The sequence below is a fragment of the Falco biarmicus genome, chromosome 7 (genome assembly GCF_023638135.1).
Source record: "Falco biarmicus isolate bFalBia1 chromosome 7, bFalBia1.pri, whole genome shotgun sequence".
In the NCBI taxonomy this organism is placed as follows: Eukaryota; Metazoa; Chordata; class Aves; order Falconiformes; family Falconidae; genus Falco; species Falco biarmicus.
Genome location: NC_079294.1, coordinates 10,941,912 through 10,963,319, shown reverse-complemented (window position 1 = coordinate 10,963,319; position 21,408 = coordinate 10,941,912). Strand labels below are relative to the sequence as shown.

The 21,408-nt window shown below is 35.8% G+C and overlaps 1 protein-coding gene across 1 annotated transcript in view; it reads right to left on the bottom strand.

The window, feature by feature from the left end:
• SLC25A21 (solute carrier family 25 member 21) overlaps window positions 1-21,408 on the bottom strand; it is a 255,415-nt gene that overhangs the window by 103,920 nt on the left and 130,087 nt on the right. The window contains exon 2 of the mRNA XM_056346955.1: window positions 9,164-9,212. Coding sequence (XP_056202930.1) covers window positions 9,164-9,212 — 49 coding nt within the window. The remainder of the gene's footprint in view (window positions 1-9,163; window positions 9,213-21,408) is intronic.

The window sequence follows — 21,408 nt, the reverse complement described above, 5'->3', positions numbered from 1 at the left end:
TTTTTGTGGACAGCAATACAATGGCATATCCTGAGGCTGTGGGAATCTAAATAAAATAATTAAACACAACTATTGTGTTTAACACAAACCATAACACACACTATAATACTACAAGGTACTTTCTGTACAAATATGGCTATATTTTTCCAAATCTGTCAGCTGACCCACATATCCAAACTGTTTCAAACTGAATTTCATTTTTACCATGAAGATTTGGTCATGGTTTCTGACTCATGTAAACATCCTGATTATCTGTAGAAATCTTGAGATACTAAAAGGGAATCCAAGTGTTTCTACACTCTCTCTCATTTCTTTGGTAGGGTCTAACTAGCGAAGCTGCCAGCAGTGCAGTGAGCATATTTTAGAGGGCATTTAGTCCTGGGTTCTCTCCTTTTTCTTCCTTTCCCTGTCAGACAGTGCCATGAAAAGGGAACTGTTCTGTCATATCTCTAACCCATTCAAGGTTCTCCTCCATAATTACAGTTTTGGAGCTTTTTGGTCCCATTTGCCTATTCTGTCTAGAAGAGGGTTATTTGTAGCCTCATTATGAAAGGAAATATTTTCATAAAATTAAGATAAAAATAAAACGAAGGAAAAAGAATCAGAGCTTGCTTGGATTTAAACTGCGAGTGCACAACGGGCAGCTCATGAAATCACAAAATGCAGTCCATGCCATCCTCTTGCAGCTGCATCATGCGGACACAGCTAATCAACTGCAGGTTTTTCCAGTGCTAGAGAATTTAAACATGAAGAAACTTCACTTTCTCTACCAAGGAAGATGCTGTACCAATACAACCAAATATGTGTGTGTACATTTATTTTTAAAACATGTAAATATATAGATGCCAATTATAGAAGGGAAACCCCTCAGGGTCTTGTCAAATTATAAGTTCTGCCCGTGTAGTTGTCAGGAAATGTTTACATGAACTTTGTAAGTACTGGAAACCTAAACACAAAAAGAATATTGTGATATGGCATTAGAATGAAAGCAAAATGTAATGTAAAGGGACCTAAAATGAACTATTCTAGCTCATTGTCCAAATTGGAGGAAAAGCAAAATAAGAAGCATAAAATTGTTAAGAAAACAAATGCATATTTACGCTTTGCAAATGTCCATAGTTGGAAGGATTGTCACTGGTAGGACTGATAATATTCAATATGTCTTGTAGCATGATTTCCATTTATTCCCCAGATCAGCTGCACAAGGAATCATCTGTAGGGGTTCTACTAGACAGAGCTGTGCTTTGGGGTATGTAAAAGGACATACGGAAAGATGTACCAAAACAAAAATCTCAGACAACATTACATACTACATTTTGAGGAGGACTAAGGCTACTCCAAGTCAGCTTTGATCCAGCTTCCTTTCAGAAACCTAAACCACACCTTCTGCAGTTACTGGACTGAGAAGAAAATATGCAAGAAAACCATCACACATTCATCAGCCTTGGTTCTTGCTCAGGCATTCTTTCCTTTTTTCTCTCTGTGGGAGACTGTCCTGCTTCCTCTTCTCCTGAAAAGCTCATCACCTCATCTACTACTGCCTCTCTCCTCAGTTCTCCCATGATGGTCTCAACACTTGCTTCCTTTACATAGAGCCATTTCTCTTCCTTCTAGCGTAAGGGACTGGACAGCTGCATCCCTGTAGTATGTACATAGCTAATTAGGCATCTGGAGTTTTCATTTATTTCATTTTATTCACCTAACAACCTCAGAAACAAGTAAAGGATCCTTTAAAATGGAAACAGAGATTATATTGTTCCATCCTGAGCACGTTGAAGGCCGACATGGCTTATTTGGTGGACGTTAGAAACTCCAGGTTGTTACAGCTCACAGGTGACTCAAGAAACTGAGGGTACTTTTGGTATGGCCAGTGAGACAGCACAGATAATATGTAACCCAAAGCGTGGTATCATCATACCATGCTGTCAGATGGAAATTATTATTTTATGGTTTTCCAGCTGTTTAGAAAAGCACCTAGTATTCATTAAAAAACCAAAGTAAATGATAGAATGCTTAATGAAAATTAAGGAAAAGCTTGAGAAAACAGACCTCTGGTAGTCTGATTTGATGGTGCACAAATTCAGTGTCTATCAAAGAAGGGATAAGATTATTCGAAATCAAGAAACAATGCATATTATAGTTTTTACAAAAATCTACATTGATTTGAAATGAGGATATCATCAAGCAATTCTCTCATTTGATCACAAATAACACAGTATCACATGAGGAGATGATGAAGCTGCATTTATACAGTTCCTTTTATCCCAAAGGATCTTGACACTCTTTATGAAATATACATATGGCATGCCCATGAATAAGAAAAAAGCACATAGGAACAGAAATTCCTTTGACCAGCACTGCAAATCAGAGCATCTGTTTAACAGTGCACATCAATATTGTTTTTTAATTCAGGGAAGGATTTAAATTGGAATAGTACATCTAGCAGGAATTATTAGCCTGTGTGCCCTTATTAATTCCTAACAGATTGTATGTAGAAGGAAAACACAGGGCAAATTACAGAGTCCTGGATCACATCCACATCCAAATTATTGTAAACTTGAGATAAGTTCATATTATACAAAATTTGGATCTGTAACGGAATATTCAAAGTATTTCAATGCTGAAATTCAAATGCCAAAACCAGAGTGTAAGCTACAATATGCACACAAACCCTAAGACCAATTGTGCCAAAGGCCACTGATAAATCAAGTAAAACTAATCCCAGAGAAAAGCCTTGACATTTGGTTGAAATAAGGACATTAAGTTGAGTTGGTATGGGATTATTTTTACTAGTTTTTTTTTTTCCCTCAAAATGAAAAAACATTTGTCAGGAAGTGATCAGTTTCAATACATTTTTATACACTTTTTCTAGATGACAATGGATGTTGTTCTTTACATTTTCAAACCAAAACTTCTGTTTCCCTAGTTCAAAATCATGTGTAAGTAGTTGAAAACAAAGATAAAAATAAATGGAAGTGAAAACTTCCAAAATTCAGAATTAATTAAATGAAGAGTTTCATGGCCAAAACTCACTGTTTTTCTAACAGTCTTCTGAGAGTTCAACTGTTCATTCCAGTACAGAATTGTTTGCTATCCTGATAATTTTCCCAGGACAGGAAGACTATTTTCTGCTTAAAACTGTTCTGAATCTAACTAGAGCAATTTGCATCAAGTAATGTGAGCTTAACACAGCCTGATGCGAACTTAAGTGAGCTATGGTCATTTGGAAATGGCACCATTGTATAAGGACAATGAACTCTTCCTTAAACCAACATTTTTCAGAAACAGATTCCACTACTGCTCACTCAAACAAAAAAGACCAGAAATCAAAGAGGAATTAATGATATAAAGGAAGTAGCTCTTGCAAAACAACAGATGGAATGAGATCGGAAACACATGTAGTAAGCTGAACTTTTTTAATAAGACCAAAATGACAGAATTGGAACAAAGGAACAAAATGGATAAACACGCATACAAATCAGCAGAACAACTGCTGACTAGAAATGGGTCTGTAACGCAGAGTCCAAATTTGGACTTAGATCCCAAATTATTTTCTAAATTCAGGGCTTTAGATGCATGATGTTGGTCTAGATTTTTGCAGAAAGAGTGGCAAACCATAAAATCTCTATGATGACTAGAAAACTTTCTCCAAAGTTTCTAGGGTGGATTATTTGCCTCATTTTTTTAATGCTGATATTATGGATCACACATAAGATGTAAAGTCCGTTTACATGAAGATTCTAATCCAATGCTGAACAGTGTAAAGTGTTAAAGTAGAAGGAACATGGACTGCACCTTCCCCAGATTCTGCCAAAGGTGAGAAACAGCTTTAAGAAACACCATGGAAGTCAAATAGGTTGATCAGGAAAACAAGCTATACTTGTTAACTTATCCCTCTCATAAATTGACGTAAATGCTTTTGAAAGAATGCCTCCTGGGTCCCTCTTAGGCATTGCTTTCCAAATCGCACACCCATCCCAATGTGAGGCTTATTATGAAGACACAATTATGTCTGAAAGTAGAAAAGATTGTTTAAATAAAGAGCAAAAAAATTTAAAATCAGATGGAACTATCATTATTTGAATTAACCAAAGAAGTACTAAAACACTGCCTGTTGGATATAAGTTTAACTTGTTAGGAAACTTTTAACTTAATTAAACATTGTTTAATTTATTAATAAACTGGACTTTCTCCAAGTCCTTTAAGTGGTAGTCGGTCTACAATAACATTTAGAACTCTTTGAATGCATTGAATACAAGTGAAAATCCTCAAGTAGTATGAACTAATCTATCTTCACTGAAGTCTGGAGCACAATTTTGTATTAGTCTGACGTGAAAGAAACCATCTTTTTTTCAAATATTTGTCTCAAAATGTATAGTGATGTCAAACTACTGCCAAAATGAAAGAGGTAAGTAAATGATTCATCGTATCCGCATAATATTTTTCTTGTTCACAGGACTTTCAGGCACAAATATTTTCAGATGTGTTGTGTATTTGAAAGTTTCTGGTGATGTCTTGTTGTTTTTTCCTCTATTATTTGAAAGCACTTAATCGTACACTTCTTTGTCTGTGTCTTCTATTAACTTCTGTCATGTAGATAACTGTTAAAGAAGTTTCAAAGTATGGTTTCCATTTCCTAACTACACAATACCAAGTCACATCCAAAATGACTATTTCTGCTTTGATATGCTTCACAGTTCATATGAATACTTGCACAGGCAACTTTGAAATTTGTTAAGAACAGTGGAGTCATTAAAATTCAGCTGTATAAAAATTGATGGTAATCAATGAAAAAGAGAAAGCACATGTAAAGGTAATCAGCTTATAAACCTGAGGAAATATTAGCCAAAATTTTATTTTGAATCATAGTTCTAATTTTGCAATATCACTTTTGATTGCAGACATTTTTTTAGGTGTTAAAATGTAATAGCAAGGAAAAATATATGTTAGCACATGTAGTTTGGAAGTTAACAAGCTCCTGAAAATGTCAGTTTAATGTCAGCAATGCAGTAGTAGGGAAATAAGAAAAAAAAAAAAAAAGAAAAGAAGTTGTTTTTTTCTGAAAATTCAAGCTGTTCAAGGCTATAAGACTACATGAGAGCGTAAACTGGAGCCATCAGACGGACCACAGTAACATCCTCTGGTTATCAGTCAGGCTTGCTTGACTGATGCCTCAAACAACATTAGCTTTCTCTTGATTTCAGACAACTCCCTGTAATTCTCTTCCTTTCACTCTCCAACTACACCTCTAAGCCGTTGCACAAGTATTAATTTTCCAACAATAAAATGTTATTAAGTTCTGAATTTTTTAAGTTTGCTTAAGTCAAAACATATGACACTAGGACACAAAGGACAAACTCTAGCTGGAAAAGCACTTTACTACTTTTTAATTTTAAAGTAATATATACGACAATGTCTTGTCCTATGTATCATAATTTAGCATACCCTTTTGTCATCCTTTGGTAAGTCTGATGTGTGAAAATTACATTAGAGCCTGCATTACATTTAAAATCCAAAATAAGCAAAAATAATTCTTTATCCAGAGCAGGACAATTTTCTCCTCACTTTCCAGCGAAGAAAGATCATCTAGGTATTTTAATTAAAAAGTAGACCCATGCCTTAACTGTATCTGTACCAGAAAGCTCTTAATTGCTACGTCTCTCCCTGCTCATATATAGGCACACACATAAATCCTTACTGAATTCTGTGAAAACTGAATTCAGGACGACAAGAACAGAGATTCAGTGCTTTATTTAGTCTATAGATGGCTAAATCCATCATAAGGGTAACCGATAACTAAAACATCTATCAGAGTCTCTGTTATACTGAGACATTAAAAGTTTCACACAGTTTTTTAATAGTGTCTCAGCAGAAACTACACCAATATATCTTGTAATTGAGAAAAAAGCTTTATTTCAAAGAATAAGTGGGTTTCATAGAGCTAAAACAATGGATCATATTTGCCTCCATCTAGTTAGGTCGCTTATATAAATGCCTTAAAGCAATGAGCTTTGGTGTTCACGTAGATAACAAAATAAAATGATTTTCAAATGCCCATTTAGCAAAACCCAGTCCATTAAGCATTTGGCTTGTCTATTGATTATAAACATGTATTTATATGCATATCTTATTCCTCCCTTGATGTGAGGAGATAAACAAGTCTAGCATTGTTATTATAGAATAATAGAAAATTACTAAACACAGAAAAGTTATTGCAAAATATTGTCACAAAAGAGCCAAGCCATTTTCCAGGGTTTCAAAACAATCTCTGACAGGGACTTTATTTTCTCCAATTTTTTATTAAAAACATACACACAAAAAAAAATATCAATGAAGAAATGATGCTAAGCCACCAGTCCACTAGATGTGAGCCTTTGGCATCTTCCCTAAACTCCTTCAGAATGCTAACTTAGATCAGTAAGATTCCACTAATATGAAAAGGCCATGGATGGGATTCTGTCCACCAAAAAAAAACTTTATAAAAAAAAAAGCAGGAAACTCAAAACACCATAAAAATTAAGCAACAAATGGTGCTCTTAGACATCCTTTCACCTAACCTTAAGGAAAAAAAAACCCCTGAAGAAATCATCAAAACTGTAATAGCTGGAAGTGATTAGGAAATGACAGCTTATCAATACCATGTTGAAAAAGAGTAAGTGCACTGCAAGAAAGGAATGAAGTAAAGGAAAATGTATTAGAAAACATTCTAAAACTAAAGTTCAGAATTAAAAACAATGTTTCATTTGAACTTCTCCAAGGCTGTTAAAGAATTAATCTGCTATAGTAAATTTGGTCCATTACAAAACGAAAGGAAGTGGCATGATGTTAGGAACAGGGAATGGAATGACAGATGAGATCAAAGGATATTCTATTCTTGGTTTTGTCACTGGCTTTCAAAATGTATATATTTTGAAGTGCTAACATCTGCTAAGACCAGCAGAAAAGTACTGCAAAATCTGTGTAATATCTCTGAATACATCTGCATCAACAAAACATACAAACCTATCACTCGGGTGCTGCCTACTTCTGCAAAGCTGCAGCTAACTCGGTGGAAGAGTTAAGTAAACTTCACTTGAAGTTTCTTCAAATGAAGAAATTTGCTTAATGGCTTTTTTACTTGATTCAGCCCCTTGGTTTCACCATGATCCATAATGCGATTTTCCTGCACACCTTCTGTTCTCTTATTTTTTCCTGCTTTCTTTAATTCCACTGTTTATGGACGCAGATTTCACATTTAAAGAGTTCCTAATTTTTATTATACTTTAAAAAAAATTGATAAAGCTTCAGAAACATCCCTGTACACACTCTAATGCTTTCTGTTTCTGGATCTTGGATCTGATTAACATTTTCAGTACTAAAAGTATACAAAACCAGTAAAATCTGGAATAGAAATGGTGAAATCTATCCTTGTAGTCCACTGTATGTGTGGTTTCTGTCAGAAAGCTGGAAGTACATCTGTTGATTGCCAGTTTATCAGAACAGATGTGCAATTAATGCTTTTTATGATATATGATATGTGGCATGTCCTAAATCATGAATGACTCTGAGGATATGTATTAAGTTCTTTCAACCAAGACTGGAAGCATAAGGATGTGCAGGATGACAACCTCAAAGGCACCAAAGACATGAGAAGTAAATCACTGATGCTGCATTTATACTACAGAAGAACATGTCTCCTGGTTTAGTACAAAGAGGAAAACAGGAAGAGGTAAAACCAAAAGCTTGAGAGCTATAAGTGAATTATAGCACAACCTGCCAAAATTAAGTCACTAAAGCACATCTCATCAGCACCACGTGACAGCAGAGCAAGACACTTTTTTTTTTCTTTTAAAATTGGTCTTGTGTTTGTTTTGCTTGTACCCTGTTGTTTCTGAGTCTTTAATGTCAATCTTTTTACGCAAATCTTGTTTTAACAGGAAGGTCTCAGTGGTACTTGGAGGGGCAGAGAGGACCCTTGACACTACCAGGTGTATTGTCTCTATATGAATCAACATATTCCATACTATGAAGGCATACAGAAGAATCGCCTGAGCCAACTCCAAGCCCTGAGGAGTACCTACAGCACCTCAGCAGCAGTTAACGTGGATGGAGCCTGCATTAGCATCCTCTGGTGTTGGACATGGACCACAAAGAGATGGCCTCCTTCTGCAAAATGCAAGCTTGCAAGCTGCAGAAAAGTGTATCTCAAAGTCTTAGGCAAAACCTAGAATGTGATTTAAACAGAAGCTGCAAATAAATCCACAATGAGCTCACATATTGGCTAACTGGAACTAGAATCTCAAGTCATCATTGACTCCTTCAAGCATATTTCTGAGATCCACAGCTGTCCTCATAACTTGTTTTGGGTTGATTCATCTCCTAGTGAAGCTTTTCTGTCTACGTGACTGAAACCTAGATAGAGCTCTAGGAGCAGTATATGGTAATTATTGGCATTGCCCATAACACATGGCGGGAAAAGTTTTCTCCTCCTTATTTCACACTTCTGCATTCTGGTTTGCTTTTCATGTGTGGTAACACTCACTTATGAATTGATATGAAAACTAATAAGCATAGAACAGCAAAAAGACATCCAAGAAACTAGAAACACAATTCTTTTTCCATGGCAATAATCAACACTTAAAAAACTGTCATTTGACCAAATTTTCCAGGTCACTTAACCATTTATGCTCACATAAGCACAAACATTCAGAAAGAAAATAGGGACAGATAAAAAGATCAAAACAAACAAACAAAAAAGCATGAAGTTACTTAGCTTAGAGACAGAATAGGGAACACTTTATTATTTTTATTAGGTCTCAAAAATCTGTGAAAATTATTTTGGAGGCAATATGGTATTTCCCAATTACACATAAAAGCATTGCTGCAGATGATACATATAGTAAGTGAATGTAACTATAGCCCTCTTCATGTTATAGGGTTTTGTTACAACATTAAAAAAACATGTCATAAAACAGATTTAACACCTTTAGATGACCTCTAATTAGAAACGTGTCATGCTATTCAAATTCCATCTGTCAAATGCTGTAGATACAGGTAAGTAAATATAAATGTCATTAAAGGCACAAGTTATCTTACTTAGAGAAGTTTTAGCATTTAATTTTCTGACAGCTCCTAATTTGGATATCTTCCAGTGTCAACAAAACCTGTTCAAGCAGAATCTTACCTTGTTTTCACTACATCAAGGGGATGCATCAGGCAAATTTCTACAAGACCTATAAAATAATAAAAAAAGGCCTAATAAACATTTGTACAAATAGTAGTTTAATTTTCATTGATTCTGACAGTTTCTGAAGTTTGAAAAGTAAAGTAAAAATCTAAACATATCATTGATGATAGAGTATATATATACCTCGTATGCTAAACACACTCTTCTATGGTATATTGGGATTTTAGACGGTAAATGGTGCTAGTTGTTCATTATAGAGGGGCAAATGAAGACTTAAGCTACATGATCAACTTACCCATATTTTTTCCTCAGTTTTCTGACTTAATAACAGCAGGAACATTTGACTGGCATCATAAATGAACACATTAAGTCTTGCTGAAACTAGTGAAGGAAGGGAGTTCAGGTTGGCACTGGCTTCTTTGTCTTGTAAGACTAATCCCCAAGGACACTGCATGACAGCTGGGGGCTCAGCCAGCCTTGATGCTAAGATGACAGCTGGTTCCTAAGCTGGCTCCTGAGCTGCAGCCTTACTAGGGGGTCATCCTGTCCTGCTCTGTGCTGATGCACAGCCAGGGGTCTTCCCCCTCCTGCTCCACCACCCATCATGAGCACTTCAATTCACATGCTGGGGACTTTCCATGTCCAAGAATGGAGGGTGTGAAGAGCAAGAGGGGAATGCCAAGAAAAAAAAGAGACCTGGAAAATCCCGAATGCACCTGCCACCACCAGCTTCAAAGATGGTTCTGTTACTTTATTACACCTGACACCTCATGAAAAGTCCAGAAGTTTACCACCCACGTTTTGACCATGCTCCCCAGCATACATTGCCCAGGAGAATTTTCAGATCTTCTCTATATTTGCTTACATTTTCTAGGCTTGTCTAATCCTCTGTCCATTTCGTATACCACCCTCATTCCAAACAGCAAACATATAATAAAAAGATGTATTATGAGGACCATAGTAAAAGTGGATTTTTGAGATCTGTCAATGTGCAGAGATAAATAAACAGCTATACAAATCTTAAAAGAGTTTGAATGCCAAGAAAACACGTATCCATATGTCCACGATACTAGATTATCATGCTTTTGAAGTATCTGTGCCCTGCTTTATTAAAACTCTTAAGCATCCACAGTTCTTTTTTTTAGAGTAATAAATTTAATGCTACAACAGACAAAACAGTTTGTGAAGACTATACTTACTACAATGTTTGAATGCATCTATTTAATTTATTATTATAGTAAAAAATATTTAGAAACCTTTTGTAATACAGGATGCATCTTTTAGTCATTCACAGCTAAACTTCCATAAATTTTGATTCAGGAAAGCATTCTTATCAAGTTAACAACACTTGCAAATTCCTTCCTTTATGCATACAATACAGTCCCACTAAAATTAAGCACATGCTTATGTCCTGCTAGATACTCTCTTTGTTCAGATTATCACTGTCTTAAGGTCCAGATCCTGTCCTCTTATTTTAATGTCACAGAATACGGCTGGGCTCAGGTGTCACTAAAGCTAACAGTCTCTAATATGTAAGACAATTTACTACATGCTAGGCTACTCAACTACTTTTTCTTTTTAAGCAAAACAAAGCAACAACCTGAACATAAATTGAAAATCTCATTTTGAACTGTTCAACACAAACTATTGAAGTAATGGAATTTGCATTTTGACCCTATTCTTTGGCAGATTGGATGGAGAAAGACTTTTGGTGGACTTTGTGAAAGAACCAAGCTCTGCTGGGTAGCTCGTACACTGCAGCTTCAGAAACAAGTTCTCTTTTTTGTTACTGAACATAAATCTAAGGAAGGCTTAAAGTTTCAAATTTCAATTATTTTAGAACTAATAAGTTTAGTGTTTCAAGTAGAATAGGAAAACTTTGGGGATTTTTAAGTTTATGTAAGAAAGGATTAAATTCTAAAACATTATCTACTTTCAACTGTATCCAAACTTTCTGAGTAATACAGGTACTTAGACAAGTAAGCCTTTTACACTGATGCAAAGCATTAGCAGAGGGAAGATTCTCATCACAGTCAAAGGACAGCCAATAAAAGCAATAGTTTTTAACTCAGCCTATAATAAATACCTATATTTATATATAACCATTTATTTTCTGCTTGATATGCTTTACATATCAAATATATATATTGTTAATATTTACTATATATTTCTCTTAAGGAAGAATAATCTCTATATATATAACAACAAAGGGCTGCAAAAGTTTTTGTACAGAAACACAAGTAATTTTTCGAGCTAGTAACAGAAGGAGGGCATAAACTAATGCTAAAATTCTCAACTAAATGTATTTGAACCGGGGTTTACATGAAAGTTTCTGAGGCTATTAAAATGTTTAAACTGAATTCTTGATATAAACTACTTGCTGAGAGTTCTAATTTAACATGTGCAATTATCCCACTTTTCTATGATTCCACTGTAATGTATAAAGCTTGCAAAACATAAAACTGGCCAGACAACCCCTTACACCTAGCTTCCTGTCACTGTGTTTGAATGACAACATCAGTTAATATTTATATCATTTTTTATTGTATTTTCTTTCCACTGCATGTAACATTGTTTGGTTTTTCAGTTCTGGGTAAAAGGAAGACAATATAGGTGGTATTAGCCAAAGACTATTAATATCAATAGTAAGGAGTCATTAAAAATCATGCAATTTAATATTTGTTATATTTTTTCTAGAAAGCAAAAGCTGTCATTGTTATTTCTGAGCAGGTATATTTATTGCTGTAATGATTGCCCAGGAATTACTTTGATTTTACCAAAATAAGGCCAAATCACTTGTCACACAAGGGAACATAGAGTATAAGTCTCCTATCCCGATTCTGTCCCAAAACCTATAACCTACTACAACAGCTGCCAACAGGTGCTTTGCAAGTGGAGCGGCAGTTGAGTGTTTCGGTGCTAGCAGGGGGCATAGCCTATGAGTTTTTCCTTTCCAATCACCCTCCTTTTCCAGCTTCCCTCCTTGGTTTTGATCTCCTATTCCATCTTGTTTTGGCAGATAGAACCTACAGTAGGGGGCCAAGCATGGGGCCAGGGGTTGTTCACTCTCTTCTGTTTTTGCAGCATTAATGTCCATTTTGGGAGGAAAAACGTACAGTGCCAGAATTTGGCTCTATTTTCTTGGTCTTCATAGGATAATTTTTAATTCAGGCATTTTTCCAGCAACTGAATCAGATGAATTCCAAGGTCCTTGGCAAGAGCTCTGTTTTGATAACTTCAGGATTCTATTGGTTATCTGCCTTTCTTAGTCTTTCCTTTGTCTCATCATTTAATTATGCACTAGGTTTTAAATGGTGTACAGTTACTCGACTTCACCAGACAGAACTCTTCAAAAGATGCTGGGATTATGACACAGCTCTCTGAAGAGCACCAAAGGAGCGCACACTGTGCAAGACATGAATTGAACAGCTACAAACACAAACTACGTTTTCCCATCTACTATAGTAGTCATGCAGATCATTACAACATCCTACTTGATAGCCTGCCCAGAAAGTGTGGTGGCCCTCCTAAATTACAAGCACTCTGAGCTGTGCTCAATAAAATAAAATATATTGCTCTTTCTTTAGCCAATGTTCATCAGCTTTGTGACGAATTCAATTAGCACTATGAAAATCTAATTTGCTGAACAGCTCTATCAGGGTGCAATATATTCTAACTTGTCACACTAAAGACTACTGTTTACAAACTTTACTTTCATGATATAAAGTAGTTAACATAGCTACAGATTGTCCAAAACCATATTCTAATCGTCCCATTGGGTCTTCCTGGTGATGTCACATGTGAACTAACCCAGAGTGATTTATGATGGCCTAATTATGTTTAAAGCAACTCAGATCCAACTAGCTGAACAAGAGCCCAAAGGAAATATAGGAAAGAACAATTACTAGGTCAGTCCAACATTTGTTGTCTTCTGGGTGGAAGAACATTCCTTGTGAAAACTGGATACTAACCATAAAACAAGACATAATCAAAATCTCTGTGTTGAAGAAATAACCAGCTGTCATCATTTACATCCTTTGAGCGTTCACAAGTGGAATATCAACAACCGAGAAGGGACTCCAGAATTCTATTAAGTAAAATATCCAGCTCAGTAACTGAGCCCGTGGAGGGAATAAAATGACAGAAAATACTGAACCCCAAACTGACCCTCCTCAGTAGAGCATTCTCCCTTTTCCAACTAATCTCTTTTGTTTTTAAATTGTTTCCCACTACAGATTACATTACATTTCCCTATACAAGATTCACACTTTAAATTTCAAACTGGCAGTCTTCACATACATCTCTTCAATGAAAGCATTTTGGTGACTAGTGGGTATTTTGAGTTCCTTTGCTCTTTGTTCCTCTTTTCCATCACGCACGCAAATCTTGTATCAATAATCATACAACACGGCCTGAGAATAATATGACTCTGTTGAAAATGTGCTCTAATTATCCATGTGGCAAAAAGTGAAATTCTGAGATTTCAGCAGCACAGGATTGTAGCTGTCCTCATCTCCCCAGGTGTTTCCATACTTCCTCTATTCACTGAATAGGGAGAAAAAGAATGAAATCTAGCTAACAGTACTTGCTAAATAGCAGAGATAAAAAAAGAATCATTATACCTTTGGTCCTCCTTAGGAGACCAGTTCTTGTCTTCAGCTCTTCTTCAACTCTCAGAGCTATGAACTCAAAAGTGAAGCGTCTGTGATACACGCTGAGACCTGAGTAGCTCACCCTCTACATGTTTACCACATAGTACACCCTGAACACAGATTCCAATACAGACTGAAGAGATGTAGAGCGTGTAGAGCATGATCCATGTGTTAGTTCAGACAACCTCCTACAGCATAGAAGTCATTACGCAGCCTCCTCCCCTTGTGTTACTCATTTTCCTGGAATAACACAATCACTGGAGAAACACAACAGAAAGGAGAGTGGTCATAGAAAATGTGGCAATAAACACATCAGGCATTGTATATTGTATAGCTGGAACAGTTGGTATTTATTTTGGCTTTTGCATAGATATAGTTACAATGTAAGAAATGATCATAAATATTTTATGTGTACTATGCATTTCCTTCTGAGAATATATGACTGAAAGAAAGAATCTTGTGTTGATCTTTGTATCCTAATAAAAACAATGACAAATTTCTCTTAGATTTGCTTGTCTGTTGGCTAAAACACTCTATTTGACAAGATGAAGCATGGAAACTTTTTCTGATTGCAACAGCATTATTGGAAAAATAATCAATGCCTGCAAAAAGTATCTCTGTGTCGATTCTACACAGTCTAACTTCTGTCAGCCTGCTGTCTCCACTCCATCTTCATAGGCACTGAAAACTATTATCTCTTCTGTAAGGGCACAGCTCCCCCAGAAAGTCCACAAAAAGCTGGGTTCACTGCAACATGTGGCAGTTGAGGACCACTCCTGTCCTAGGGAGTCAGTCATGTATCGTGCCTGTCTCAATTGTAAGATGTGTCAAGTAGGCTCCAAGGAAAACTGTATAGCAGTATGCATGGACTGTGCTGGAAAAGAGCTACATATTAGCCTTCGCATAAGAACGTGACACTTATTTTAACTCTTGCCCAGGATTCTATTTAGCAATGTGGTATGGGATTAACTAATGGTACCCTGGAGTTCCTCACAAACATTAATTAACCTGTTAGGTAATGAGCCAAATCAATGCTTTCCTTAGAAAATGTGGAGAAATGGAAAGTTACTCCAAAAAGTACTCCATAATGGCAGTGCTGCATTCATGAGTCATTCTTCCTCAGAGACCTTGTCTACACGGAGAAAATATACTAGAAAACGTGTTAATTAAACAAAATGGTGAATATGATTTTTCCCTTGGTGTGGACAAGGATGTCTGTGTTTAAAAATGTGTTAGCTGATCACAATTAATCCCAGGAGGAGCTTTTGGTTTACCATCGTTACCTAACGCATTGTAGAAGAAGGCTTTTGCATGCCTACAGGAGGAGTGGGTCATGCTCAACATCTTGTTAGGTAACTGTGTTCTAATAGATGCAACCTGGAAGTGTAACATTGCTGATTGGAAACAGGAATAGCAGGGTTGGGACCAGTGATTTTCTGGATTTCAAAAAACCCTGGGACTTCAGCAGTAGATGGAAATTTCTGATGTTTGGCCTGTAGCATTTGTGCTGAAAGTGGTCAGTGTTCTTGGAGTTCTTTCCATGAAAGCAACTCAGCCTGTGTTGAATTCATAATGGCTCCTTGACTGTATAGCAAACTAGCATTTTAATCTTCAAGGTTTCAAGCAAAGGTTACCCAAGTGCTGGGGAATGACATTTTAAATGTGTAGAAGACACGAGCTGAGAAAGAGCGTTTCAGGCAACATGTCATCTCGACTGGCTGTTGCTCAGCTGTAAATCCGCTTCAGTTCCCAAGTCCCAATCCACAGACCTAGCTAGGAATGTGCTCACGCTCAACGCATCAGATAGTTCAGACTGCTCACCCTTGGTGCTGACAAAGCTTACCTAGTATCTGCATCATTTTACTGCTTGCTGCCCAGCTGAAGAAAGCATTACTATTACCAGATTGTAAACGTTCCGTCCTATTGCAAATATAAAAGTAATTATATTCCATTATTTTTGCTGAGCTTGAAAATTGGTAAGTGAACAAGGACAGAAAATGGTATGGATCCTCTTAAATACTCATGCCATGAATACCAGATACTCAAACCTAAGTTGTGATTATACATGGGCACACATACAGAAACCTTTATAGCCTTTGGGAGGGCCAATTTCACCTTATGATAATACATGCACATATAAGTACTGAGAAGTTATTGTGGTGATAAACCAACATTTGCAATGCAGCATTTTTCAAGAAGGAACATATTGTGAAGGTCTTAATAGTTGTCTCAGTGTCTCAGCTAGTTTTTTAAAAAATGGAAAAATAAAGGTTGTTAAATCCTCTAAGATTATTATTATATTTTGGTTGCCTTTTTGACTTATTTTTATTGGAGCTTTAAATTGAAGATAAATGGTCCTATCAAGCTATTGTATTTCCATTTCACAGTAGTTTTACCACAGCATGGGCTTTTTTTTTATTTCCCCAGTCTAACACACAGCCAAGCTGATACATGCGGATTCAATGTGAGTGGAACATGCTAGCCAAAATCACGGGTCCTCAATCCACAATATCTATCTATCTTTTATTTAGCAGAGCTCTGTAATAATTTACCATTATATTTCTTGCCTCTGGGTAAAAAATATCTAGCTTCAAGGTTTAAAGTACATATGCAAACTACTCTAATTTTAGCACAAATTTATTCATTGTTTGCTTTTCACAATGCTTTTGGCACTGTCAGCCAAATCAGTACGTTATGCTCATGCTGCCAGCAATAACAACATCTTTATACTTATTGTTGCTTAGAACACAGCTCACTGAATCTTTGAACATGCTTTAATTAAAGTGTTCAGTGCTCAGTTACATGCTCTGAGTACTGTTTGCTAAGCAAAAACAAGGGCCATCTTGCAGTTTAATTTGAATATTTTTATTTCCTGCTTATTTTAAAATGAAAAAGTTAAGTCCTTGGTTCACAGACCTACCAACTTGATTAACCTCATGTCTATGACTTGAATTCAGAAATATCTGCCGTTGGACAAATCTATGACAATTTGAAGGATCAAGTTAGTTTTAAACTATGTATAGTTAAATACATCTATAGTAAGACCAAGAGGAAATGTCAAATCACCCAGTAAAAATCAGTGGCTAGTCCACAGAGGATCTTCTGCTACATCTACATCTCTTTGGAAGAAAGGTTCTTCCAGACTCCAATAGCATACGGCACTTTCATAGGCCAGCAATGCCAACTGCATTATTCACATAGAGCCTTCTTGTGGTAAAATGTTCTTTGTATGGTAAGAATTATGAAAATTGCATTTATGACACAGTAAAAAAGGCAGTCGACACGACCATTTTAAAATTCCAGATTTTTCACACCTTTACTTGATTTTAAAATATGAAAGCTGGTCTAGTGGGGCTGAATACCGTGGAGAGTTTGATTATGCAAACCATACAACATCTAGGTACTGACACAAGAGATAATGGAGCAAAACACAGCATGCAACTTAAAAAAAAGCAAATATTTTCTCTAAGTTCTTAAATATTATTGAGGCAATATGGCATGTATATTCAGAATTTACCATTTAGAATGTTACACAAATGTGCTTCACCTTAATTTCCATTTCAATTCCTATTACAAAATAGTAATAAAACCTTAAGATATCAAACAATTCTCAAAAAATATACTGAGTTTGACTTGCAAATATTTCTGGACAAAGTCACTTTTTACAAAATGACTAGCAATAAAGAGTTGTTTATATAGCTAACTCATTTTTTTCCCCTTTTTTTGGTCTTTCTACATCCTTTACTGATGTTGTATTGACATTAAAGCTTTGACTTATAAAATAAACACTTGAAATTTACAAACTTAAGTATCTGAGTCTCTAGACACAAGTGAAAGACCATATACTGTGTAAATTCTCCATAAATTTTTCAGCAAGTGTTACGTGCTATTATGTCACTCACATATGACATATTCTTTCCATCATGTGTGTCTGAAAAGGAAGTTTTTTAAAACATGATTGAAGGGACCACTGAGGTCAGCACTGGGTTACATGATGTTTGTGTCACTACACCTTTAGATATTTCAATGCATATTGAATCAATATCCCTGCAATGAAAATGTGTAACCTATATTTTCTTTGCCATTATAGTAAAATGCTTCTCAATAAACTTGTTTTCATAAGAAGTTTGCCCATTCATATGTCCCAGAGCTGTTGTAATCTTCATTGCTAATGCTGATCTAAGAGCATGGACATTATTCTATTTCTTGACACATTTAAAGTTCTCTAATGAATAAAGCAAACAGCTTATGGCTGTTTGGACTGTCACTCGATTGCCCCGGAGGGCTTTAATGTCTTTAAAATAGGCCTCCTAGTTTGTATTTAACTACCTTGTCCACAGAGGTCTGAGGGGTAGAGCAGATCAAAGATGTGCTGGAAACATAAAAAGCAGCTGTCCTTCATTTACCTTTAATTAGCTACATCTGACCAGATTCTTTATGGCCTCTTTGTCACACATTCAACAGTCTATAAGCCTTCTGACCTGTCCTTAAGGACTGTACCGTTAGAAAAGTTTCAACAAAATGCAAATTTTAAATATTAAATACAGGATTTTGAAAAAAGTCTTTGGTCTCACTACAGAAATACTACCTGAGGCAATATTATTTTGGATTTATCTGCAAGAGCTAGAAATTGCTCAGTATTTGAAGAGTCAAAATGGAATGGTTCCTGAGCTTAGATTTAGTTATTTATGGTTCTTTGTGTACTACTCAACATTGCAATGAGTAAATTTCACACAACAAGGAGGAATCCTAAAGAAAACTGAAAGGCAAGCAAGCATCTCTTTGGCTAGCACAGAATGCTTCCCTTCCAGGAGCTGTGGCACTCTGTAAAAAAGGTCACATACCTGCCCTCCCCTGTACCCTGTTTTACACAGATGCCACTACTCAGAGACACAGAATGCACACTGATTTCCAGTAGGATTTTGACTAAGGAGAAAATTCTGTCATGGCTGCAGGATCAATAAGAGGTTCTTCCACGTTATGCCCGATAGTCAGGGCTGCACTAAGGCTTCTATTTTCAAACTAAGGCCCTTATGGAATAAAAAAAGCAGCCAGAATTGATGGAATTTAACAGCAGCTAGAGTGTATGCTAAATGACTTAAGTTATTGGTACTTGATCATGCAGGACATTATTAAAGCCATTGAGATGGATGGAGGGCACCTCTTCAAATTCTCTGGATTTTTGGGTTAGGTTCTTTTACAAAGAATTAGCTAACAACAGAAAAAACTATATAAAAGACATATATACAATCTGGAAAGGTTTCAAAAACTGATTCTGCAGTCCAAACTATGCCTTGATCTCTTTCTGTGTACGTAATAGCAACTTGTAACCTCCATGTTCTATTCCAAAATGCCAACATTTTAGTCTTCCCTGAGAAAGTTTTAATCAAGCACACCTCCAAATAAGTTAGCATGCCTTCACAGACAGGCATGGTGATGTACATAAACTGTCAAGTAGCCTGCCTCAATATATGTACAGTAGCTAGCAAGCAGGTGTGGCTAGAAGCCAAGCTTTATTCAAAAGTCTATACTGTGAGCAGTATGCAGACCAGACTATGAACCTTGAGGTATTATGGTTGCACCTTGACTTTACTCTTCACAAAGTTATCTTCTGGTATCATACAGAGTATTTGACCCTAACTGTACACTTGAAAACAAGAATTATTCATCATCTATTTCAATAGGCATGCATCTTTCATCCTTCATTTAAGAGATCTGACTTAACAACAGGAGTCAAATCTGTTTCCATACATAACTAAAGGATAAACACGCATAAACAAAATAAAATTAAGGGGATTTAAAAACCATCATGCTTACTTTTGTCACGTACTTCCTATAGTTAAGCATAATTGTATAGTTATTAACAAGATACGGATTTTTTCCATCTTTTGTACCATCAATATTGACACATATTGAAGTATCTAGATGTATGAGTAATGAAACGACAGTACCAGTCCCAGCTCCGGTGAAGAAAGCGAGTAGAAATGGCTGGAGTAATGCTGAATGTGTAGTATAGGTAATAGCAATTATTTATGCATTATTCCACGTTACACTGAAAATATGTCATCTTTGACTGGAATACTCCTGGGCCCCAAAAATGTCAAACTAGAACTCTGTGCAGAAAGTATTAGAAAGGTCAAAGAAAAGCTTGCCCAAAGACAAACCTAACAGCAGCAATGGAAATGTTCCTAAAAGTTTACAATTACTAAGCATTTATATTATGTAAAGTGAAACTTTGTTTTTCGTCTGAATCAATGAACATAAATCAGTCTTCTCAGTAAAATTATACTAAATAAATAAAAACACATAAAAATTTTATGAAAAATGTACATACAAGACACAGAACTACTAGTGTGTGAGACCCTTAGAGCAGCCTGCTTTGGAATAGCTGCTGAACTCAGTAACATTACGAAAAAACAGAGGTGGAAAAAACATACTGTGAAGTCTCTTACTCTGGGGTGAGCCATCCAGTCACGAAGTGAACAGCTATCCTAGGGTGAGCTCACACTCATTTTCCTCTCTAAATTTTAATGGCTTCAATTTCATGCTTGTATAAGCAGAAACATTTCAGAAATATCAAAGAAGAGTAATTCCTGTTTGTGTCTTTTGTTCACTATCTATGAGTTATATTTTATACAAAATATACCCCAAAATAAAGTGTATGTCTGTAAAACACTACCTATGACTACAAACTTATGTTTCAAATCAGTGATGTTACCCCACATGTAGTACATAGAGACACATGAAACTTGGCAAAAATAATAGCTTATTTGCCATCAGGGAAAAGCGCAGTATTGGATGGCCATTACCTGGAGAGTGAGACCTGACCACAAATAAAAGCAAAATTTTCATAACTAGCTTATAATGAGATGTCGGTTTGAACAATTGCTCTACCTTAGCATATCAAAATGTGTCCATTTTAGCTTTGTAAAGCGGCTTTCTAGTCTGTCTGTTTACTGTCTTTGGTAGTCTGTATTTGAATGACTTTTCAGAAAAGTAGTGGTTCCCATCAAGACAGCGGGAACAGGTTTTTTTTCAACCTCTCCACTAGCTGCTGCAATGTAAACTGAAGAATACATGATTTTTCCATTGGCTGTGAAACAACGGCATGACTGATAAGGTTTTATAAAATTTTTATGAAAACCTAAACTATCTTTAGTTCCCTCCTAGTGAAAATATATTCATAATAGAATCCAAAAGTATAGGTAAACTACTGTTGTACAATTGTCATAAGTCCAGTCCAGATGGCTACTGAAAAATTTTTTTACAACGGGCTCTTTTTAATGTTTAAAAATGAATGCTAATTAAAAGCATAATTTAATTTTAAGCATATTTATTTCTCATTTCAATTGCTATAATTTAGATTCAAAATACATTTTATCATTTCTCTTAACCTTTAATATTAAAGATTAAATTTAATGGATTTTTTCCACTTTATTGGGAAAAAATATCAACTATGACTGTAACAAAACCACTTTTACAACAGAAAACCTTCAACTTTTACAGAGCTAAAATTAGCTATTTCACAAATGCAGCTCCTTGCAGTAAATATTTCACTTAATTAACAAAAAAAACCCCAAATGTTAAGGC